Raw genomic sequence first — 25,000 nt, 5'->3', positions numbered from 1 at the left:
ATTTGGCTCCACATACCTGTGCGAAAAGACTTTCTCTGCACTGACATATATTTAAAAACAAATACAAACCAAGAATGGACTTGCTGTGTTCCTCTCATAGCGCGCATCCATCTCATTAGATGAGATTAACGCTGAAACATAGTTGCCAAAATGTAAATTTGCGCAGCAACAATGTACATATGTTTACAACAGTTTGTGGATATTACCCTGACTGAGATATTCTTCTGTTGAAATGGAAATTAAAGTAATGTTTCAAAGTTAAGTTTGCACGACGGCAATAATGTGCACTCATGTTACATGGATATTATTTTTTGACTAAGGTATTCTGCTTTTATTATATAGTAAATTTCTATAGGTAAAATCATAACAGGCTGCTCTGTTCTTTTGTGTTGTCGTTAAGCCCGTGTTTGGATAAGCCTAGTGCGTATGGCCGGTGAGCACATTTTATTTTATTTTTTGAGTCACATCCAGGGATAGTGGGGGTCGCCAGTCTCTGGCACGGTTATTTTGGGGGTCGCGGGTTGAAAAGTTTGGGAACCCCTGATCTAAAATATACATGATCTAAAACAATATTTCTTGTTTTCCCTGTTTGTGTGCACTGCTAGCGTATTATGCCATTTTAAATATATAAACTACACATATACACACAAGCATGTGACAAAGCCCTGCAGTAGAAGGCAGTGGAGGTCCAGCTGTTTCTGCGGGGCCCCTATAAAGCTCCTGAGGGGTCAGTGTCTGATGGCTACTTTGATATCGGCAGCTCTGGCCATGGAGCCGCCGGCACACTTCCCTGTCCTGTGCAAGAAGGCCCTGCGCATCGCCCTCTCTCTCCACAGGAAGCAGCCACAGGCTGACCTGGCCCGCTGCAGGTCAGAACCAGGGCCACCGGCTCCACAGGCCTTCTCACTTCACATGCCATGGAAGATGTCCATAAGCAGTCTGAGTGGTTTTAATGTGTGTGTGTGTGTTTGCTGCAGTCAGTGTATCCACAGCCTGATCGAGCTGTCGCTGCCGCGTGGGGTGTGTGAGGTGGAGGCCCGTGTGCTGGAGGAGGTCTGGGGCTACTACGAGGAAGCCCAGGCCATCATCAACAGCGCTGTGAGTCACATGACCACAACATATCAAATGCCAATCAACTCTGTGCCTGTGCTGCTATGAAAGGGTTTCCTTGCTGTGTCAATGGGGCCTTCAGTCTCGCAGTTAGCAGATGCTCCATTCAGCAGCCTCTTCCTGCCAATTTAGATGCTCATTTCAATCAGTTGTGTGCTGGTGTGACTCCCTTTCATTTCTCGCCAGTCTGGAGCTGCAGAGGATATCAGTTGAACTCTGGGGCTGTACGGGGGATCTGATGTGCTTGGTGCTGGCAGGCTACATAGAGAAAGACGTACAGCTCTGGCTTTATGTCATCATTAGTACAGGACTGTATTTCTCACAGATGAGCATGAAACACGATCACAGTGCTTTAGTGGCGCACAGACTGATTCACTCTTATCAGGTTACTTAGGTTTTATAGTCAAGGATTTGGAGGGGTCATAAACCTGTCTTGTTATTCTCAGCACGTAATTCCAGAGTCTCATGCTCTGTCACTTGCCTCTGTCTCCCTCGCTCCTCATCTGGGTCCTCTCTCTCCCGGTCCCTGGGCCAGCCGGAGGACTCCACCGAGCTGGAGGTGCTGTGGCTGCTGACGCGGGCCTGGAACACGGGCATCCTGCTGTACAGCCTGGCCCAGTACCCCGAGGCCGAGAAGTGGTGCGGTCTGGGGATGAGTTTCCTGCGCCACCTGGGCTCCCTGCAGGAGAGCTATCAGAAGCAGGTAAGAGCAGCAGGGGAGGGAGCGGCTGCTGCGCTCTCAGGGAGCACACACGGCAGCGGTAAACAAAAATAGCTCCCGTACCTGGCTGCAGGCTATGTGCTTCAGCTGGAGCTCTGCTGCCCCATACTCACCCTCATGGAGTGCAGCTCTGCCCCCCCCCCCATACTCACCCTCACCTTTTTTACCTCCGCTTTCAGCCTGGCATCAGATGTTTGTCCTTTTTTTGTTGCTTCCGTGCAGCTGCTTGTATTTTTGTCCTGTATCCCGGTAATTTCCGAGAGGACGTCATGTCTCCGGTCAGTTGCATTTATCTGAATGGCCACAGTGAGGTCTTTGCTGAGATGGTGCCATTATGACATCTTTCACACCTATATGAAAATATGAGTGCACTATTGTAAGTGATGTTGTAATGTGTTCCTGCAGATGTCTGGCCTGTACAGTGAGCTGCTGGAGCGGCTGGATAAAGCCAAGAGAAACCTCATCATGGAGGAGTGAGCCTGCGGGAGGAGCTGTGCTAATGTGATTGTATTTATTTATTTATTTATTGTGTTCATGTAAAGTGTTGTACAGAGTAATATTTATGTTATGATAGTAATGTTTTGTATTGATGGAATCTGTCCTTAATTTAAATAATTGGATATTTTACACATCACAAGATTTCTACTGAATACATTTGTAAGAGCTTAATAAATGTTAATATAATAGATAATTTGGTCTTCTCTGTAGACAAATAACACACATTGAACTCATAACAGAGTCACATATTTTATTATTTTCAAACAAATAAAACTTTTGTCCAGTCAAAAAAAAAAATCCCAAAGAAAAGTAGCAGGACTGTATTCCCTCCAGACCAGGATAGAAAAAAACTGGTGTGCCTTTAACGTCCTGATAGGTTTTTACCACCTGTAGTCATGGGGAGGAAACCACTGTACAATCAAAGGGTTCATATTTGCAAGCACTTACTGCACATGTGCGGTCACATCAATGACTCATTGCCTCCCAAAAAGGACCATCCAGAAGCCCTCCCACCCATCATTAAATAATTTGATTTCATCAGACCTTCTCTGGGGCAGGGACTGACCCTGGCCAGGCCACATATACCCATTCAATCTCAGGATACAGCAACCGCATTAGAAAGATTACAATGGATTAAAGTTCTTTGGGCTTTTACTGATATGGCTGACTGACACCACACTTTTAACAGTCAGCTGTTTCCTCTGCACACCAGAGGACCATTTCTAAGCTAAATGAAAAAGTAATTCTCCTTCCTGTGTTTGTTTACAGTGTATCATCCTACAGGCTGCTGTCTTGTTTCTCTGTATTTACTTCAAATTTTTTGTCATCTATACACTCAGACAAATTCCACAAGAAATCACAAATAGACAGGCCCAAGTTTAGGGTTATCAGTTCCCCATCGACTAGAAAATGTGTTCCAATAGGCAGCTGAATATTTTAATCTATAGAGAAATATCAACAATATTACGGCACATTTGTATGGAAATTAATCTCAGAATAATCCAACATTTGATTTACCTGACATTTTGTGAGCTATAAAACAGAATGTTTGTCCCAGTTGTTTCACACATGCATGAAGCACAAGTGAGGGGGATATTTACATTTTACAGCTACCACACCCTTTGAAACAGTCTGTAAGCAATTTATTTTATAATGGCTCTGTTCCCTTCAAATTGAATTCCCTGAACTCTGGTTTTGACACAGGTATGACAGCTGGTTTACCGCTGGTGCCTGGGCTTCGGGGGGGTGGGGACGACACCTGTTGCGGCAGCGCCTGCAGGAACAGGTGCCTGGGGTTCAAAGGTCACGGCCACATCAGCTCCCCCTGGAGGTGCCCTGTCAGCGCTAGCCTTCTGTGTCCCATCTCCAACGCCAAAAAGACACAAAAAGAAAATCATAGGATGACCAGTGAAAGGGCTCAGTGCTTCCTCTAGCAAATCAGTCGCCCCCTCACACGCATGTAGGCTGGTAGACCTTCACGAGCACCAGCCTGCTGCATCAGGGGCGTCTCGCTCCTCTTCTGATGTCGCGTCAGATGATAATATCCCAAGTTAGCATGAAGATGCAGTTCATGCTGTAGTTTTTTTTAAAATCAAACAAAATAAAGACACGAAGAATTAAAATACCAACTGGCTGATAAGACAGCAACTTATCTCCTCAATGAAAATGCCCTTGCTGAAAAGATTCCATATTAGCTTCACAAAGAAGGTCATGAGAATGGATTTGGAGGGTATGATTCTGTCCCTCCATATCACTGGGAATCGGTGTCTGTGCACAAGCAAGTCGCGCTCATCCCTCCCTCCCCTCCCCCAGCACAAGGCTCAACACAGTGGAGTAACAACTGCCCAGGAACAAAGTCAAAAGGATATAAAACATCATTTGTAATTATACAGAACAAATAGATTTAATTAAAACTTTGTCAGTTAGGGGAGGGGAAAATAGTCCAGATCACGCCATATTGACTTTAATTAATCAGAGGAACATCCAATACAATTATCTTGATCTACCCGTTTTCAGGCCGCCCTGTCAGGCAGCTTACAGGACAGTACCATGTCACCTCTCAGTCTGAAGGGAGTTGTCTGTGAGGGCAGAGGAAGTGCAAATGGGCTTTCTGCTGCTCAAGATTGGGGTGAGGGAGCTTTGGCTGCCAAAATCAGAATTCATCTCAGTCGATTTAAGACAAAAAGGATAAACACTGAAGGTAAAAACAACTTCACAAAGGTAAGACACTTGGTCCTATCAGTTGCACCCTCGGGTTAGACCTCCTGTCGTACGGAGGGAAAACCTTCAAGCACGCACTGGTTCTTTTGATTGGTTCTAATAATTTCATAGCTTCCCCCATGGTGAACAGACAAGCAATTTGACATAATTGTATCATAAGGCAGTTTGGTGTTTTGCAGAGAGCCCAGTTACACCTCTCTACCCCCATCCATTTTACAGAGCAGCTAAAAACCACAAGAAAAAAAACCAAAACAAAAAACCACTAAAACCAAGGACAAAGAAATGTAATCTAACAGCCCTCCAAGTAGACAATTCTAGTGATGTGTAAAATGTGTACCGTAGTATTTAATATGTAGTAAAATCTCTCCATAGGATTTGTATTTACCTTGTGATTTCAGAAATACAAATGATTCATACCCCTTCCTCCATTTGTTCTGCTTCCCAAAGATGTCTTTATTGACTGCATTCACAATAACTGGCAGCCAATCAACAGCAAGCTGGTTTGTGTTTCCTGAAGAGAACCAGTTTGTAGGTTTTCTCCACGTCATCTCATCCCTAGTATCAACACGAGCAATAATCCTGCAAGTATGACCATCAGTAGGCTTCATCTTTACTCAGTCCTCGTAGAAAACCTCGTTGCTCTTTGCTCAGTATAGTCTGTCTTTTTAATGATGATTGGATGAACATCTCAGAGGTCCAGCTTTATAACGATTTGTCTCAATTCACCCGGACTTTTGCAAATAAAAAGGAAAAAAAGAAAAAAAAAGGAAAGGAAAGAAATCCCACTTGCAAGCCAGCATCTGAAGACCTTCTTCCTTCGGCCGTCCGTTTCCACCAAGGATTTTGTTCATTTTTTTCCCTTTTTTGTTTACATGACAAAAAAAAAACTCATTTGGAACCGCATTTCCAGTCTTGAATGGAATTGCTGAGAAACTCATGCAGGGGGATGTGCACAGTCACAGTAATGATGATAAGACTTCTTTTTTCATTTGAGAGTAACATAATGATGACACTAAAATTTGATATGAAACATATCTGTAAAAAGGGGAAGGGCGGGGTCTCTCTGAGTGGGAAAGGGGGGGGGGGGGGTGGCACAGAGAGTGGAGCTGGCAGCTCAGAGCTTTTCAGAAGAGGGGATCCAGATGTAGGGCCCCGACTGCTCCTCGATGATCAGCTTGATTTTATCGTAGATCTCCTCTAGTGAGTCACCCTGGACTATGGCTGGAGACGGCAAGGGGGGGAAGAGAAGACAGAGCTTAACCTTCTTTGTTCAACTACTTCCAGTTAGGCATACGTTAAAATTACCAATTTAGCATCCCAAGTGGATGAACCACGGCCAATGAATCATTTCTCAAAATAGCAAGAAAAATTTGCTACCTGTGAAGAATTCTCCAAATTCTTGTTCAAGCTTCATTGCCTTGTCGAAGACTTTATTGGCTTGTTCGTATGTCTGCCGTTTATTCATTTCCCTTTAAGACAAGGACAATAAGAAATGCAACTTGTAAATGTCTGAACAGGACTCCATCCAAGGGCTACATGTAACAATAGACCACCTTGCACCATCCAAGCATTACTTACATAAGAGCTTCAATGGATTTTGGCTTAATGAAAATGGAAATGGGGTGAAGTTGTGCTTGTTGCAGTCGTTTAATGGCATTCCCAGACACATCCAGGATACAGTGCTTCCCCTGCAAAACAAGAGGATAAATATGTTCAACTACACTTCAGTCATTTATATGTTGAAGTACAGGAACACACCATGGCAGTTTAGTCATAATCAAGCTGCATAGCTTACGTAAACTTTCACTTTATTTATCCTTAGAAAAGGAAATTGAGTGTGCAGCAGGATTTCTAAAACACATACGCAGAAAAGCACCACCAGATGCCAACAACATTGTCAACACAACAGAGGACACACAACAATAGAGACACTCCTTCCTCTAAAAAAACAATGACCCAATCACAGTACACAGGACAGTACACAGGTACATCTGCCATAATAAACATGAACAGGAATAAATAAGTAAATAAATAATCACATAATGTATAAAAGATTCAAGAGATGTCAATCAAGTGAATTCAGGTTCCTAATAGCCACAGGAATAAAAGAATCTCTGGCACGTCCAGTCCTAAAATGGTGACCTGAGGGTAGCAGATTAAACTCCCCCAGAAGTGGGTGATCAGGGCAGTCAACATGTGGTCAGCCTTACCCCTGACCCTTTTATCATATACATGTGGTCAGCCTTACCCCTGACCCCATTATCATATACATGTTGGAGCTGTAGCTGTATCCCAACCTCCTTAGACGCTACACAAACCAGCTTTCTTAGCTTACGCTTGCTGGTCATTGGAAGACCACTGTACCACACCACAATACAAAATGTCAAGACTGATTCAATAAAACACGCTGAATGATTTCATTTTCCTCAAAAAGAAACGTCTCTGTTGGGCCTTTTTACAGACAGCATCTGTGTTGCTCTCAAAAGATAATTTGCTGACAATGATGGTTCCTAAATATTTATATTCATCTACCATCTCAACATTCATGTTCTGAATAACAGTTTGAGAAACATTGTGCTGTGATGTAGGGAAATCAATGATCAAGAGTATTTGAATGTAATCATAGGTTAGTGTAATAATACTCAACCCTTTCAGCCACAGTTCGGACAGACAGGACGCTGGTCCCGTAGAGGTTCTCGTTAAACTGGCCCGCCTCGATGAACTTGTTGTCCTGGATGTCCTTCTCCATCTGCTCGCGTGAGCCCACGAAGTGGTAGTCCTGCCCGTCCATCTCGTTCTCTCGCCTGGAGCGAGTAGTGTCTGCGCACACAGAGGGCCACGCCATCAGCACGCAGTCAAGTGTCAACACAGTAAGCACAACACGCACTAGACTGCAGAGTGGCGAAGCTCACTTACGTGGGACACATGAGCCAAACTTATGGGGGAACTCCGAGATCAGGTCATCGTTTACTCGGTCCTTCATGGGGCCCAGGATGATCACAGGCCGTGTGTAATGAACTACAGCCAGGAAAAAAACAGCCGTCAGAGACTCCCATGTTCCACACACACACACACACGGAGCAATCAAGCCCAGTTACTACAGATGTACTCCTTTGATTACGGAAAGGACACTTACTCTCCTGTCGAATCACTGGCTCATAGGACAAAATTGTATCCTCTTGCCCTTCTGAAAATGTGAAAGAGACAGGAACTTTAGCAGGAGGAGACGGATTTATGAAGAGCACTTCAGGAGTTTCCATACCATTAGACATCAAAGTGTGACCATTAGAGGCTTTTAGTCCTCTTCAAACACATCTAACTTCACAATTGCTGCACCCAAGAGACAAATACAGATTCATGCATGGGCATGAGGCGAGAAAAGTGGAATCTTTCATCACCACTGATGACTAAATGGAAACAAATAGGGTCAGTGCTAAATATAGACATTTAGCGATAGCTGCCACATCCATTTTAATTAATGTGGCATGTATGCAAGAGACAGAACCATAGGCAAGAGGAGACACTTACTTGAACTGCTTTCACTGTCACTTGTGTTAGAAGTCAAGCATTCTGTGAGGAGAGACACGTGGGTTAGATGACCTTGCAGAACATCTCAATGCTTTCACAACACAGGGAATCCAGCCCTTGACCAATGCATGCTGTGTGTGACTTGACCCCCACCCCCACCCCTTTAAATGTAGTCAAAGAGAAGAGCGTTGAGAAGCAGAAGAGAAAGAAAACAAACGCGTGGAGTTCACCAGCTTCCTTTATGAGGAAGCGCTAGGAAGTGGCACTAATAGGAAATTAAGTGTTTCCTTTTTCAGTCTCCCAAGCGGCCATCCATTCCCTGGCCAGAGTTTCCTATGGCCGGCTGTGTGACAGCTGATACCGATACGGTCACTCTCGCCAAAGAAAACACTGGTGTTTAGACTGCAGCCAGAATCAAGCGGCTCAGCTCCCATCTCTTTGATAGAGGCACTGCCATGTGCTACATGTTGGTTTTTTCACACTGCAAACAGCCGCGTCTGTCACCTCAAGACAGCTTAGATCTTTGGTCACCTACATCCTTGTGTATTTGACATCATTTTGTCAGGTCATGGGCACCGAGACCTGACTTTGTGATCTTTTGCTCAGTGTGTTTGTGTGTGTGTGTGTGTGTGTGTTTGTGTGTGTGTGTGTGTGTGTGTTTGTGTGCGTGTATGTTTGTGTAATACAACATCGGTCAACTACAACAGGACACTGTGGCTGTGAGCTCAGGGGACAGCTGCTTGACAAATATAACCACACACTTACTCAAACTCTTTGATCCATAAAAGTCATCGCTTAACCCTGGGAAGTCCTGAGTGTCCCGAAAGGTGAGAGCAGAAACAAAAGAAGAGAGCAGAGACAGGAGGAAGAGGAAGAACAAGGAGAGAGAAGAAGAAGAAGAAGAAAAGAGGTTAGTGAGAGACTGAGGAGGAGGGATGCAGCGCTCGCCAGGGGAGGAAGGAAACTAACACTCAGACGCTGTTCCACATCCTGACCTCGTCTGTGAAAACAGAGCAGGTGACGCCGGGCCAAGCCCCAGCTCTTGGGTAGTTCTGCACTAGCAAAACATCAGGGCACCCAGGACAGCCATTAGTTACTGATGAGTGCTGTCCAGGGTCACACCAGCGAGCACTGGCCAGTCGGAGTCAAATGGGCTCAAACAGGCTCACAGACCCCAGAGGAGAACAACAGCGTTCCAGTGTGAGTGCAACTCCCACCCTGCAAGCTATGCACAGGTGAAGACCGACCCAAAGAGGACAGAGAGCGGCGAGGCGTCAAGCGTCCAGCCTCCAGCCAGCCGCTGTGGTCTTTGAGAGGGACACGTGCTGACGGACGGACTGGGGTGAGGTGGGGGGTGGTTGACGATGGCACAAAGTCTGTCCCTGAGGTCAACCACACAGCGAGAGGGTGAAGTAGATGAAGCATGAGAGAGAGAGCGAGCGCGAGAGAGAGCGAGCCGTCCAGTCAGACCCTTATACTCACGTTCAGACTCCACAAGTTCCTGGACAATGTTCTCCTTGCTCTTGTAAAACGGGAACTTGCGTGAAAGGTTGAAGCTTTTTTTGCGCTTTACTTTGACCGGCTGCTCAGGAGGTGATGAACGGATAAAAGGGGTGCGGGAGGAGATGGAGGGTTTGAACAAACAAACAAACAAATAAAACAAAACAAAAACACAAAACAGAATGGGTCTTAATGTAACATATGGCACACATCACAACAAACAACCATGCAGAAAGAAAAGTTCAGACCAAAACATTTAGGCAGCCATAACATGACCGTGACCTTGCAATGGGGATGAAGTCAAATGTGAATGGCAGATAAGTGGGGAGATCTGAGAACACAGGAGATCAAACTGGTCTTAGGTGCATATGTGGAGCGAGATCAATCAGAAGCATACGCTAAAGAAAGATGTTTGCTCTAAACTTGTTGGGAGGCAGGGGTTTTTACATGTTCAAAATGATGTCAAAAAAGGGAGGAAAGGGTTTAGGCGATCGAATTCTCTCCACATATACAATAACTTGCATGTGTGTGCTCACATACATACACACACACACACACACACACACACACAGATGAGAGGGCAGTGTAAGATGAGCCGTCTGTCCCTGCTGCGAGCGGGCTCCTGTTCCCACACTCACAGGGGAGGAAGTGGGTCAGCTCCCAGGTGCTCGCTGAGAGAATGAGCCGGAGCAAGAGGAGAGGGACCGCCAGCGAGCTGGGCAGAGCAGCCACTCCACTCGGCCGTCAGGCCACACTTACCCGGTTGGACTCGATCATGCCCGTCCTGGCGTGGAACTTGACCGTTTTTAACCGCGCCCGCTCCTTCTTCTCCACCCTGGATTAGGAGGGCACATCACACAATCACATCAGGGCGCTAAAGGCTCCCGGCGTCTCCACACAGGTGCCAAGTACAGGCGTCCTCAACAGGGCACAGAGATACTGTACACTCCACAATTGGGACATGACCGCTCAGAAGAGTGCAGACTACTCAGTTAGATTTGCTCCCTCTTAAAAGACACACACATGGATATCAAGCCTGAATGGGTGGACCATTATGCTATTGGAAATGGGCTTGTAGCGTAATCTTTATGATGGCAATAATAACTTTGACAAGCAGACATTTATACGGAATAAACCCTAAAACATCTTGATTCATTTCTTGTTAAATGTACATTAAACCTACCCAGACCCACAACCTATAAAGCACCGATTGACCAATTATCAGTACATCTAGAATATATTGCATTCTGTGGAACTGTACATGCATCCACATTAATATGCTGAGCAGGTATTTGAAAAAAAAAGTGTTCACAAGCTACCTTTGTATTTCGGTCTTGTTTTAATGGCACTATCTATACAGATATTTTTCAAAAGAATTACAAGTACTTGTCAACTGCCAGGCACTTCTATCCAACATCAAATCCAACAACAACACATTCCCAAATAATCAGTGGAAGAAATGATTTATCAATAACGGCACAGAGAGTGACCCTAATGACCCCAATAGTACAGAGAGTGTTCTGGATGGCCAAGCAACTGGTCAATTATCAACTAACCCATTTCCGTCCACTCGTCCATATTTCAATGCACGCTTAAAAATAATGCAGAGGCTGCTTGAACAATAACCATGAAGCGCTTCGCACACAGGCGCCAACATGAGTGCAGTGCACTCTGCTTTCAGCACTGGATTTCATCAGATAGAACCGTGTAATAAATCCCATATAACCCCACACACCAGCATCCAACTGTGTGTCCGCAGCCTTGTCAATTAGCATTCAGTTCTGTTTTTGTTAGTGCCACTCAACTAAACCCTGTTTATCCACTGCTTGTCAGGTAAACATTTTGGTGATGTGCTCGGCTAGTGTCAGCGCACTTATGAGGGCGGCTATGTGCCGAGGCTACATAGATCAGACTCCATTCGGCTTCATCGATGTTCATTCTTAACTGTAGTGGACACAGAATATTGGCAGCTCAGTGTGCATGTGGTCATTGAGTGCGGCTGTACCTCTTCTTGCTGGGAATGACCCCGATCTGATCACTCTCGCCATGGGGCGTCACCAGTCGTGCCTGCCACCACTCGTCGTCAGAAGCGTTGATGACATGCAGGATGTCCCCGTAAGAGAAGCTCAGGCCCTGGCTGGGCAGGCAGCTGTCCCTGGTTCGGTCGTAGTCAAACAGAGCCCTACATGGACACACAGAGAACAGTATGAATGCCAGACAGTCAGGTAATCCATCAGAGGGATATTCCGACCATACAAAGTCAAATGGATTACTTCCGTATTTCAACACAGACAGGCCCACTCATCAGCCCCATGACAACAGGTGAAGAGCCAAGCATCCCCAGCCCCCATAAACAGCCCTGCGTTCCATCTGTTGGAGCCTGTCTGGGTATTACCTGTCTGACGGGGCAGAGGCAAAGGGAAGGGGTTGGACCTGCTCCACTGGTTTGCATACACTTCTCTCCCTCTCTGCTGCTATGCGCTTCATTCTCTCCACTGCAGCGCCTGCTCATGTCCAGTTCACCTCAGAACTAACCACAGGGGCCCGTCATGAGACAGTCCTGGCATGTCCTGAAGCTGACCCCTACACTGCATCACTCACCCAGTGCAATGGGACCACCATCAGCCCCAGCCCCAATATGGGTCCTAGCGAGCAGGCTGCGTAGCACACATAGCTGGCTGCTTACTTACCAGCAGAGATGAATGCGGCTTACGCCAGAGCGCTCATTAGAGGGCATTATCAGGAGGGGCTTAGCTTCATTACTGACATGGACTTATGGGGTGCATTAGTATGTGCTGTTCTTATGAGCGCGGGCTTTAACATGCTGCAGAGGGCATGTGACTGTCATGAAGCAGCGAGGGCTTTTCTTAGGCCCCTTCCCATATGCGCTACAGTCGCATACCAGAGAACAGGTACACAAGGGTGGATGTACAGCAAAGATAACCATGTCAGATGGAACCATGTCAGACTCATCATACACCGGGTCACATTCCATTTTGTGTTAAGAGGCAGCAAGAGGCCTCAGGCATTAAGTACAAAACACTGAGGATTTTAGTCAATTGGAATTCCCCCTCTAGTATGTGAAAATGTTCAAGACATTCAACAGTCTCATGACATGCTTTGTCACTGAATGGAAATAAGTGTCTATTCCAAAATCTTCATATTGCCCATGACCCTGGAGAGGCTTTCCTGCAGCAGGAAGTTTGCATTTTTTAAAACCACAGACAATCATCTGCTTGGCTTCCTGGGTCAGAGTCCAGGACGCCAGTGTTATTGTGGCAAGTGGAATAAAAATGAATACGGGGAAACAGCGGCAGATAATACAGCTGACACATGACTAAAGTCCTGCAGCAGAACGGCTAGTGCTACGCAGGACAAGCATAAGCTACTCTGCATTATCTGATACCCACACCCTCCCTGCTTACTAAACACATTGTGTTGGGGACAATAACAAGCAAACTAAATGTGCAAATTAGAGATACTACATAAGAATAAAGTGGGTAAAATGTCAAGGTGATTCCTGGACCAGATATCACTTGTGTGAAGATAAATGTAGCAATTGTTATTTTGAAAGGTAAGGACACAAACAAACAAACAAATACATTCAACTGAAATGAATTTAGCTAAAAATATAGGACATAAATATAGAAATACACCAACAATAAACAATATCCGGTAGTTACTTCTTAATGTACATTTAACTTTCAACTTGGATATTGACCATAATTTCAACATATCAATTCATTGATTGACAACCTGAAAACTAGACAAGAGAAGTGAAAGGTGTGCAAAAGCATCACTATTGAGCCCAAAGCAGCTGGAGGAGAGTGTTGTGAATGCGTGTGACGTACGCGTGTGTGTGGCCTACCTGACGTAGAGGGATCTCTTTTCACTGGTGCGCAGGGAGCCTGACCCAGAGCTCATGCTGCTGTTCATCATCTGCTCCCTCAGATCGTGGATCTTAGACTCAAAGCGGCTGTACTCTGCAGGAACACACACACACACACACACACACACACACACACACACACACACACACACACACACACACACACACACACACACACACACACACACACACTTTTAGAGAGCAGGAAATGGGAGAGACTGTGCTGTGCCCACTTCTCTGCGTAAGCCAGAGGAGCGAGGCCAGCAGGTCTGCCATCAGGAGGGACTGGGGCCAGGGAGACCGATGGAACGGGCTTCACGTTGAGCGGGAGGGTAGGTAAGACTCAGCAGCTCGTCGCAGACTGATTAATGAGCAGGGGACCAAATGGAAATTAATCATGTATCTGCCCGAGATACCCACTAATATCACAGGCTCGGCTATTAATTATGCAGATTAATTAAGTTGAACATGCACTCTTCAGGAGAACGAAACAAAGACCTCCAATGACTGTTCTGAACAGAAGTCATTTTTCACAGTCGAACTCAGTCATGATGCATGATTTAGCTGAAGCCTCTTAATTAAACCTGCCTCTGCTGTGTGGCCCATGCTTAACAATAAACACAGTGCTGAGTAACAACAGTCAGGTACAGATACATATAGAAGACCAGTTGAAAACAACAGTTACACTAATAATTAGGAGAACAGAGAAACCACTTCTCTTGTAGAGGCCATGGTGCAAGACACTGTCCTCCCCTCATAAAAGCAGCTGACAGTATGGTTGCTTATTTAATATGTATTTTTAGACATTGGCTTTGGGTTCCTCTTGAATAGAGGGACCAGTGTTCCCTACAGGCTGTCTGGTGTTGTATTATTCTTGCTGCTCATACCGTCCTACTTTAATCATGGCTTGCTGTTTGTCCTTGTGCTTTTACCACAGAAACAGCAGGTTTAACTGTTGCTAACTGCTGTAAAAGTCCACTTTCCCTTTTTGAATATCTGAAATCAATGGGAACCCTATCTAAAAGCAGCCTCTAGCCGAAACTAACTCATCAACGCAAACAGAAACTGCCCGAGTGCAGCCGGCAACTCCACACCCCGTCTGTCATTCGAGGGTTAACAACACTATGGGTTAAATGGCACAGAAAGGTGAGGCAACCTGATACCGCCTACCTGTAACAAGGGCAACGCCCCAGCCCCTATAGCAACCACTGAACAACACGGAAGGAAAAAGCTGGGCTAATCTGTTGGCAAAACTTCACACACAAATGCGAACATAACACAAGAATATAGTCACATGTGACTACCGAAAACCAGAGCAAATCCAGTTTGGGGCTTTAGTTTAAAAGTAGTGCTTGTCTACTGAACTGCCTCAGCAGGACGCACTTTAAACACAGCCAAAATACACACACACAGTGTGTGCCTGCTATGCAAGGGTGATTAACCAGTGTAATGGCCAGACAGAGGACCAGGAAGTCCACCGCACTGTCCAGTCCCAGAGGGAATGCTCGAATATACAGTACAGCCAAGGGCACAGATGGCTGTGGTGGGCTCACCCCAGCCAACATTCACTTTGTGATGTAATCTGAGAAGGAGCCAGTTTCAAAGACACAGATGACGGATGTTGCCAAGCCGTTTCAGTCTTGCAGGGACGTATATTTTAGATTAGCATTAAAGAAGCCGTGAAATCCGTGATGAGAAATTGGGCCGGCTCGGTATCTTGCACCCATGCTGCTTGTCCTCATTACATGAACTGCCTTTATTCTCGAGTGATGTGGGAGCTAGCTGTTCCTCTGTCTGCATACAGTTATGTAACTGCACACAGGCATGCGTCTGTAACAAGAGCTAGCAGGGTTAGGCTGGGTTATAGCCAGTATGCTCATCTCACCGCCGCCACAGCAGCAGAGGCATGAAAACACCTTCCTGCGTAGGGGGTGGCAGGCTGACATTTCGTCTCTTCATTCCCCGGCCGTAAGGATGGACAGTGCTAAGGCCAGCTGTAATTAGGCTCTCGGGAGACGGTGGTATGACAAGCACACTGCTGCCTTTTCCGGTCTGAGGCGTCACCTGCAACGCTCATCCAGCCCCTGCAGGCCGATGCGTGATGAGAAGGACAGCCCTCAGCATTTACGCCGGAGTTCATCAGGGCTCTCTGTATGCGGCTTCAATTAGATGCCTGTGTTTGACGGCCAGAGTTGGGCCCCTCAGTGGAGGCGTAGGCACGGTGCTCAGGCACGGTATCAGGAGGCAGCGTCTGAGCCCCCATTTCAGCTCAGTTTCCCGTGGCTGTGGGCCTCCCCACAGCACAGCCCACAACACATGGCCTGGGGAGAGGGGGACGCTAACAGCTCCTCGAGTCAAACATACTCAGGGTTCATGCACAAAACGGTAGTGGACATGATAGAGCAGGGAAATAATTTGCCAAGCCTGCATACTTTACCACTTAAATTGTTAACAAGCACTGCTGCTTTCACTGACACTGCTTTTCCCAAGACATTCTACAGCAGTTTACAGAGAATGAAGGCAGAGCCCAAGAGGATGTTTCTAAGTAATAATAATAAATAATACTACATTTTACTCATAAAGTGCCTTTCAACACATCCAAGGTTGCTACAGTATACATGCATGGAGAAAAAAGTAAAACATCTCATAGGTCTTAATAAAGGCTACCTCTTGTTAACTTAGCAGATGTTGATATTGAAATAAGCAAGCCTTGCATTATGTACTGAGGTAATATAATGGTCTGTTTCTGTTCCAAATCCTATATATCTCAATGAGCTACACTGGCCTCAATTATGAAGATTCTATTTTCTACAGAAATATCAGGTCCTAAGAGAGACTGGCTCCATTTATATTCCAGGTCTATTTTATTCAAGCAAGTCAGGGAAATGGGCAAGACAGCATGCTGCAACAGATAACCTATACAGCCACATTCCTATCATAGTTTGCATAAAAGCTTAAGCACTGACTATAGACCTGGTTGTCCCTGGTTGTTTTCATAGATGTTTCAGAATACATAGGGCATGTTGTGTTAGCTGAACTCACGTTAATGCACATTTCAGAATCACATACCACATCTGCACCAAGAACTGTTGAAGGGGTAGCCCTAATTTATCATGGTCAATGCTTTTTAGGGCAACACAGCGAGCTTGGCTATAAGGAAGATGGCTTGTCACATGAGACAGTTCTTCTGACAACTGAGTTTTTCCAACAATCGGTGAGCTCTTCAAGAAAAGGAACAAGAGAACAATTCATCGGTATGGTCACTTCCTGGACTGACGCTACATCTCCACGCACCTGCTCTGTCCACACCTCTATTGGGCTCCACTCGGACTAGCGATGTGAGGTGTTGATAAGGCTTACTTTCAAGCATTTCCTTTAAGATACACAATATTATCGACTGTGTAAATCATACATAACATAGCAGTCTTGAACATGGTCACGTTAAAACCCACTGACAACGTTACCACAGGTTTAAAACAGCGGTCGATATTGTCTGTGTTGCTAGCAAACATTCTGTCACTAACGTTAGTGATGACTAAACCTAGATTCCATATGACCATATGACTACCACTTATTGGCCCCGTCACATCTTGTGGTGAATGACGGAAGCGCAAAGCTCTCTCCCTTTCCCAAAATAATGAGGGAACCCTACACGAAATCTACAGTCAAAAAACATAAGCTCTACCAGCATGTGCCGACAGGACGTGTTAACTTAATGAACTAACTTAAAATTCTGTAGGTTGTGGTAAAACTTGAACACAATTACAAATTCCTCTCTGTTGCTAAAAGTATAAACGAACCACATCAAGCCAAAAGGCCAGGAGTAGCCTAACATTACTCAAAGGTGAATGAAGCAGCCAGAGAGCTCGAGCTAAGCGGTCTAACCATTACCTCCCAAGTTTTAACAGTGGCGGAGGTGAGTTAGCTAGGAAGCTAACTCGCTTACTCAGACTCTAGTTTGCCCAAATCTACCTAGCGCTATAGCTGTCGGAAGACGGATTACAGTCGGCAATTTACTAAATTTGGTTTCAGAATGACCTTCCAAACTAAGAATAGCAGTTTGCTTGCTTACCAGAAGGCGCGAAGTACACTCGTAGTTTGATAATCCTTGTTATTCAATCCTCTCGAGGAAACATGATAGGGGTTACAGAAAACCCGGGGGTCTATGAAACCTATCGGCGCATAACGGCGATTGTGTCGTTGGCTCCTGTAACTTAGCCCTGTTGTCCCAGGTTAAATATGTCTTCCTTACACTGGTAAAAAGTGGCCAGAAAATATTTCACGGTCTCGCTCAATGGAATGCTCCTCCCCTCTTCATGGGAGAAGTGTAGTACCTCGATACTCGGTAGACCGTCATTTAGTTCGGGTTGGCTATTGATTTCTGTATCGCACTGTATTGTCTGGCCAGAACAATCACAGTCGTTTAAAAAGAAATACTGTAACAACTAGTCAGCCGGTAAAGTTGCACCCATCCCCCAACAACTTGAATACAGTCGGTCTAGTCCTTTCCTTTTGCTTCTCTTGCAGTCGATTCAAACACGGATTGTCTTAAAAGCGCCCTCCCCCCTTGGCACCGCTCCGATCCGATCCGTGCACCTAATGGGTCAGTGGCCACAGTTTTGGCGGCTTCACCCGCAGTTGGTTGAAGGATAATATTCACTCCCGCGTCTTATGGGACCCTCGACATTACTATGTGAAGGTAGGGGAGGGAGCAATCTAAAGCTGCGGCAGCTAATGACATTCTTCTAACAATGTCCTCATTTACAAACTAGGTTCTCTTCAAACCAGGCGTAATATTGTACCTGCCTTAAAGGCACAGTAGCCGAATATTTTTTTGTTGTTGTTGTCAATAGGTAACAATGTTATTTTCAGAGTAACAATATGTTTTATAATATTCCCCTGTAGGCTACACTATGCATCTTAATATTTGTATATATAACAAAATAAATTGTTTTTATCCAAACAATAGGCTAACAAAGAGGTCTGAAACTTGTTTTAAGAAATGTTACACCATAGATATGAATCAAAGATCTCAATCTAGAACCATTTTTAAATTTGACTGACAACTAAACCATCCTATGCTTTATCTGGAACATTCAGGTCACAGTTATCTCCCATTACCAATAAAACAAAAACACTGTGTCGAGTTTGTGTTTAGGCAGCCCTACACTGCACAATGATAAATGGTCAACTAGTGAGATAGAGACGAGCACAGTGAGACCTACCCTCTGGCCTGTACTGAGCAATAATGGTGACCGTCTGCCCAGCTCTCTTCAGTGCAGCTGCCGCCTGCTCGTGGGTGGCATTACGCAGATTCACCCCATTCACCTGTGGAAACAGAGGAGGCTCAAACACTTCTGCTCAAGCACACACATCACAGAACGGCATGTCTTCAGGCCTATTGCAAGTCTTTACAAATATAGAATATATAAAATATAACTTTGTTATCCAAATTATGCATTTGCACGAATGTTAAAGTCTGTCATAAGCCTAAGGTTGACTAATGACTGATGACTGATATACCGGTGGAATATGAAAATAATGACAAGTTCACTTCACATACACTGATCATATTCTTTTCTTAAGTATCTGACCTCAGGCAGACAATGAGCAAATAGGGAAACTATGTAACAAAACAGGAGTAAAAGATCCATTGAAGCTGTGTTTCACAGCTGCATGATAAGGCTTGGTGTGAACAGAGATATGTGTAACCATGTAACAATTCCTATCCATAAATATGTGTTCTTGTATAAGCAAGAAGTGGTTGGGGAGACTCACGGACAGGATGCGGTCGCCCCTCCGCAGTTCGCCACTGAGGTCTGCCGGTCCGCCTGCCAGGATGAAGGAGACGAAGATGCCCTCGCCGTCCTCTCCGCCCACGATGTTGAAGCCCAGCCCCGTGGAGCCCTTGTGCAGCAGCACCTTCCTCGGCTCCCTATCAGACAGAGCAACAGCGAGCGTCAGGCTGCGGGGAGGAACCGGGTGGGGAGGAGGTGGAGGAGGATGCATGGTGCAAGGTGCAAGGTGTGTGGTGGAGGGGGGAGGGGGTGGATGTGGCCAGCAGGAAGGGAGAGAGGTGTTGGTGCAGCATCCAGAGGCACACAGGTGGAGAGAGATGGAGATAAATACACACGTGTGTGTGTGCCCTGCACACCACCTCCACCTACTGACTACGGAAGGGAGTGAGGTGCCCCTGGGCCAGTGCATTTCTGTGCGTGTCTAAAAGTGGAAGACCTCAGGTGACGTGAGGAAGACCTCTGTCCACACAGCTTCACATATGTGGAGTGAAGACAGTAAAAAAAGGAATAAGAAAGTCAGATGGGGTATGGTTAGTTTTCTCTGGAGATATGCCATTTTGGGGTCCAGTTCCATCATACAGGCAGCATCAACAAGGTGGTTGAAATGAAACAAGAGGAGAAAGATGAAGGGGAAAATATGGTCAAACTTAACACAATAATACTCATTGTAACGTTAAACAAATGCAGGACGAAATTGTTCTCCCTCCAGTCTATTTCTTTCCCACACATACACATGCATACAGACACACTGAGCTAATCCATGGCTCATGCTTCAGCGTGCCACTGCGGCTCTGTTTTAGTTGCTGTGACTCATCAGCAGGCAGGCGGGCATTCCAGACTGCAGTGGCTCTAAGATCTTGGAGAGGCTGCACCACAGCAAGGGACCATCAAAAGCCTGTCTCCAAACACGTATTGGAGTAAGGCACAGCAACGGGAGAGCCAAACCACACAAACAGACACAAACAGTACACACACACTGACAGACAGACAGACAGACACACACACACACACAGAGAAGAGTTGCCCCCACAGCGGTGCAGATGGCTCTTGTTAGATGGCTTCACTAGCACACTAATCACATGGACTTGCTACCCAAGCCCCAGCGGCTCTGCGCTCAGTTAGCCAGAGAGGGGGGCACGTCCACAGCACTGACAGCCGTAGAGCACTGGGATGGTTCCCTGTGAACATCTTAAAAGGGTCTTTCATCCGCACACAAAAGGAAGAAAATACAGGAAGGGAAGGGTTGTTATGGTTTGAAGAAGCCTGAAATGGATGTATGAGGCGCTCTCAGAGAGGTAAGTATTGGACACCCAGTGCCTTATGGTAGTGCTTAATGCTGGTTAAAAGGACCTCCAAATGATCTCAGTACATTTCAAATCAAAAGTATCTTTCATGTGGGGTTTCCATTCATTTAGTAGAAACGTCATGCGTGTCCGGTTTCCCCTGATCTCATCAGTGTATAGGTGGTGAAGAGGTCTGGAAGCACAATAAAGGAGCCACAAGGCCTGAATACAATTACTGGATTGCTGCCTTTGCCACAGCAATGCCAAATCCACACCAAGACAACTGACATTCTTCTTCTCACACAAATGAATCTTTATGGCCAACATTTTACTTTGAATTTTAAAAACCCTATATTACAATCTTACATTTGTCCATATATACTGTACATACAGACATTTATTCCTAATCACTCTGGCTATTAAGTCTCAAGCAGTACCGTATGATTAAATATGACCAATTCCAATAGGAACAGCGCTGAAGACTAATATGAAGTCTCCTTCCAAATTCCATCTAAAGAACACACTCACTGAGAGCTATGAGAAAATGACTTATCTGTCATATTATGGATCCCATGCTTGACATTACCTGCTTGTGGTGTGTTTAGTCCAGGATGGGAGACCCCTCCTAGTCCTCCACTCATGTTGATCCCTCACCAGCAACATGGAGGACGAAATATTCACCGAAAACATTTTTCAACTACATTCGTCTCCTCCACACAGGGGCGAGTGCAGGTCCTTATCCTGAATTCCACTCCCTATCTCCATTCCAAACACTCCTCTCCTTCTCTTGCTCGCGCTCGCTAGTCGCGTGTTGAGTGCGTGTTTGTGTGAGGAATCTCAGGCTGTAGGAGAATGATGACGGTAACCAGCTCTACTTTGGCTGTCACCCTCGCCTGGTCCCTGGCGGGGTGAGAATTAACCCTCACCCTCCCACATAAACCTTGTCAACTAGGGCAACATACAGCCAACACCATCATTCATTCCCCACCCCAACCATGGAAGATTTCTAAGAGGCTCTCCTTCACAGATTGGAAGGGCCTCTCTAGTACGTCATAAGCAATGTAATATTGCTCTCAAGGTCTCCTTATTGAACTAGTTGAAAGTATTTCGTCTCTCTGTTATGCTCTCGATTGCCCTGACCCTACCCACCCCCTCCCACAGGCTCTCCAGAACACACGAGCATACCAGTCCATCAGCCCAGGTCTCCTCTGTTCCCCTACTTCTGTGCTCATGAGTAAACAAGCCAACCCTACTGAAGTCATGGATTTGGCTCTGTGAGCATGGGAAAACATCATGTCTGAGAATGTGAGAACAACTTAATACCTTAAGTGGCATCTTTGCATGTTTGCGGATGTGTGCATGGGTTGTGACTGCACACTGGTGCATGTTTGAGTGTGTTGCTGTGGGCATGTGTTTGCACATGTGAGCCGCAGGAGCCAGGATAGCAGGAGAGAATGGCTCTTAGCTGCTTCTGAGAAAATAGGGAGTGAATTCCAAAGGTTATGAACATAGCAACAGAGCCCTCCTCTCCCCTTTACAGACACCAAGGACCACCCCCTACCGCAATCTTCATCTTTTCATCTCAGATCTTCTCTTGCTGTGTGTATCTCTCTTTCAGTCTCTACATTGTGCTTGGCATTGTCTCCTGCTTACATTATGATTATGAGTGTCCACCCACACACTCTCTCATCAGCTGAGGCTGAGATTCTCTGTTCCAGTTGATGGAGCTGTTGTCCCTTAGCTTTTAGGGAGGTCACATGGCCCCAGAACTCTACTCTGTCTACTCTACTCTACCCCCCCCCCCCTCTTTCCCTGACCAGTAATTGGCTCTGCCTGACTGATTAGAAGTGTTCTGAGTGGACACTTCTGGCCACAACTAAAAGTCTTTCTGGAAAACATGTGCTGCTTTGGCAAGGATTTCAAGAAACCCCTGCTCATGCTGAGAAACACACACACACACACACACACACACACACACACACACATGCACACACACACACACACACAATCTTTCCATCTCCCTTCTTCCCTCTGTCTCTTTGTTGACTTCCTGCTTCATATTCTGTGGCTTGGTTCTGATCTCTGCAGGCTTCTCCTTGGGAGCTGCTGCTGCTGCTCACTCTCATTTGACTCTGTGCCAGCACACAGTTCAAGATATTTCAAGCCTCACAGCTAAAAATAAACCAGCTGTGATAAATGATTAACAGTTTAAATTCTGGTGGTTGATGAAACCTGGCAGTTGGAATTAAGCTTTGATTTCATTAAACAGATATTAAACCAAGGGTCTAACGGCTCACCATGTCCCGCCAAAAGGTATTTTGTAAAAAATCAAATCAAATATTTTTTTTTTGTACTTGCTGTACCGCAAAGATGAGTGTCGAAATCTTAACCAAAATTGCAAATCCAAAATGAAAGCATTTGGCTAAAGAGCATCCTCTTCTGGGGAAAAACCCATAACGCCAGCACAGAGGAGCTGGGAAGTGACCATGTCTAATGTGAGCAGGGGTGACCGGGGAGAAACCAAGAGAGATGAGTGAAAGCTAGGTGAGAGAATGAGATCATCTGGAGCTCCGTGTGCCACTGATGTTCTAGCCCTCTCTGGCGTCTCCAGTGAAAGGTTGACTCATGATGTGCAGGAAGTTGAAGGACTGATTCTAGCGCTTGGTTACTGATTATCTCCTGTGACGCATTTGCAGCATTCTGCTGGAGCACAGGACAGTGTCCAACCAGGCCGCTCTTCCCTACACACACCCACCAGTGGCTGGCAGGACAGCCATGAAAAGGTTAACCATAGCACAAAAGCAAACAGCAACACAAAAGCCACCATTTTATAACAAGCTGAGAGGGGGCAGGTGAAGCTACTGGAGTGTGGAGGCCGAGGCATGGGTTTGAGTGTGTGTATTGGGACTACATGTGTGCTGTTCCATGCTGCATGGTGTTGATGTTGTGTGTGGGTATGTGAGTGTGTGTGTGTGTGTAGGTGTGTGTCTGAGGGGACCGTTTGCCTGTGCAGTACATGTATGTCTCTCAAGCCCATTTGTAATCCTCATTTCTGGAAAAGCTGACAGTAATTTTGTGTTTTGTGAGGGCAGGTGATCTCCTCTAAATTTCAATTATAGAGTAGGACAGTAGTGTTTGTGTATGTTTCAGTGTGTGTGTGTGTGTGTGTGTGTGTGTGTGTGTGTGTGTGTGTGTGTGTGTGTGTGTGTGTGACAGACCCAGCGTGGGGAGGAACACAGATGGGCAGAGGGCCGATCTAAGCCGCTCCTCTGACTCAGATCATCACACAGAGACCCTTGGTGAGCCGATCTGTCACACACACACACACACACACACACACACACACACACACACACACACACACACACACACACACACACACACACACACACACACACAAACTAATAGTTTCACAAGATCTCCCTCCATCTGAGACCAAAGGCTTAAGAATTTCAGTATTGTTTGTGATCCTAAAGTATGTATTAGTGTCTTTATGTACATGTATATCAGCAGATCAAGTGTAATGATTTTATGTGTAATGAAATTGTGATTGTATGGGATTATTTATTGCTGATTTGACCATATGATATCCTGTGTCGGCATGTTTTGTGTTGAATTTTACCATGTCAATAGGCTCACAAGAAGTGATTCTGTGTGAGAGGACTGTGTGCAGGGGTGGGTAGTAATACGCTACAAGTAACGCACATGAGTAAAAAATGTGTGTTCCTTTTGAGGAATGGCGACTTTCCATATTCCTTCTTCAAAACTGTGCTTCTACTCTTATTCAAGTACATTTTTAAGCCAGTAATCTACTCTTTACTCCACTACATTTTCAATTGCCTTTCGTTACTAGTACAAGTTTTTTACTAGTACGTTTTTTGAGGGATAAAAGCGCACCACTCTTAACGCACAACAGCATGGGAGAAAAGAAAAAGGGCTTCAGAATGCATTATTACGTTGCCCCGCGATTATAATAGTAATGACTGGCCTATGTAGACCATGTTATAGCCTACTACACAGAAGTAGATGTTCTATATATCTAACAGCTCAGTTAACGCAATGACGTCCAGCCAGCTGCAGCATATTCTGGTAAACCAGAGTAGCAACGAGACGAGAGGTAGCCTATGACATGACACGGAAACTTTCACTTATATTAATTTCTGGCCAGCATCGCTCAACAATCACATTGGACAAGGAAAGTAGGCATACAGCTTCATTTACAAGCAAAGCTAATGCACTCGTTTAGTTTATGTAGCCTCAATGATGTCAGTGCAGGACATGACAGAGACGGTCGGCTGAAAAAAAGATAGCCTAGGCTACTTTGTCGCTCTGTCCGAGTGGACATGCCTAGGCTATATGTAGCCTAAATATAGGTCTACCTATAATATAGCCATTGTTTTTAGGCTACATTGTATGTATGGTGAAGTAATCAGACTTCTGACAGTGCAACACA

At 45.5% G+C, this 25,000-nt stretch overlaps 2 protein-coding genes across 16 annotated transcripts in view; one reads left to right on the top strand and one right to left on the bottom strand.

The window, feature by feature from the left end:
• Positions 1-2,492, top strand: part of tex11 (testis expressed 11) — a 12,084-nt gene extending 9,592 nt beyond the window's left edge. Inside the window, exons 26-30 of one of the 2 annotated variants that reach the window (XM_048231630.1) lie at positions 401-433; positions 761-869; positions 978-1,098; positions 1,646-1,813; positions 2,237-2,492. In XM_048231630.1, the coding sequence (XP_048087587.1) occupies positions 401-433; positions 761-869; positions 978-1,098; positions 1,646-1,813; positions 2,237-2,308 (503 nt within the window). In that variant the 3' untranslated portion in view covers positions 2,309-2,492. The remainder of the gene's footprint in view (positions 1-400; positions 434-760; positions 870-977; positions 1,099-1,645; positions 1,814-2,236) is intronic. The other variant, XM_048231632.1, reaches the window with a different exon arrangement.
• A 73-nt stretch (positions 2,493-2,565) lies between these two features.
• Positions 2,566-25,000, bottom strand: part of dlg3 (discs, large homolog 3 (Drosophila)) — an 85,979-nt gene continuing 63,544 nt past the window's right edge. For 9 of the 14 annotated variants that reach the window (XM_048231622.1, XM_048231619.1, XM_048231620.1 and 6 more), the window contains 13 exons: positions 19,245-19,401; positions 18,692-18,794; positions 13,446-13,560; positions 11,583-11,759; positions 10,337-10,412; positions 9,560-9,659; positions 8,078-8,119; positions 7,686-7,736; positions 7,466-7,567; positions 7,197-7,369; positions 6,128-6,237; positions 5,927-6,018; positions 2,566-5,770 (listed from right to left, as the gene is read on the bottom strand). In XM_048231622.1, coding sequence (XP_048087579.1) covers positions 5,664-5,770; positions 5,927-6,018; positions 6,128-6,237; positions 7,197-7,369; positions 7,466-7,567; positions 7,686-7,736; positions 8,078-8,119; positions 9,560-9,659; positions 10,337-10,412; positions 11,583-11,759; positions 13,446-13,560; positions 18,692-18,794; positions 19,245-19,401 — 1,405 coding nt within the window. In that variant the 3' untranslated portion in view covers positions 2,566-5,663. Of the gene's footprint in view, positions 5,771-5,926; positions 6,019-6,127; positions 6,238-7,196; positions 7,370-7,465; positions 7,568-7,685; positions 7,737-8,077; positions 8,120-8,842; positions 8,889-9,559; positions 9,660-10,336; positions 10,413-11,582; positions 11,760-13,445; positions 13,561-17,538; positions 18,271-18,691; positions 18,795-19,244; positions 19,402-21,133; positions 21,610-25,000 lie in introns of those variants that run through there. The other 5 variants (XM_048231618.1, XM_048231627.1, XR_007192190.1 and 2 more) reach the window with 4 other exon arrangements.

Source organism: Alosa alosa, chromosome 21, assembly GCF_017589495.1.
Source record: "Alosa alosa isolate M-15738 ecotype Scorff River chromosome 21, AALO_Geno_1.1, whole genome shotgun sequence".
Classification (NCBI taxonomy): domain Eukaryota; kingdom Metazoa; phylum Chordata; class Actinopteri; order Clupeiformes; family Clupeidae; genus Alosa; species Alosa alosa.
The sequence above is the reverse complement of the archived record's forward strand: the minus strand, read 5'-3'. Positions and strand labels throughout refer to the sequence as shown.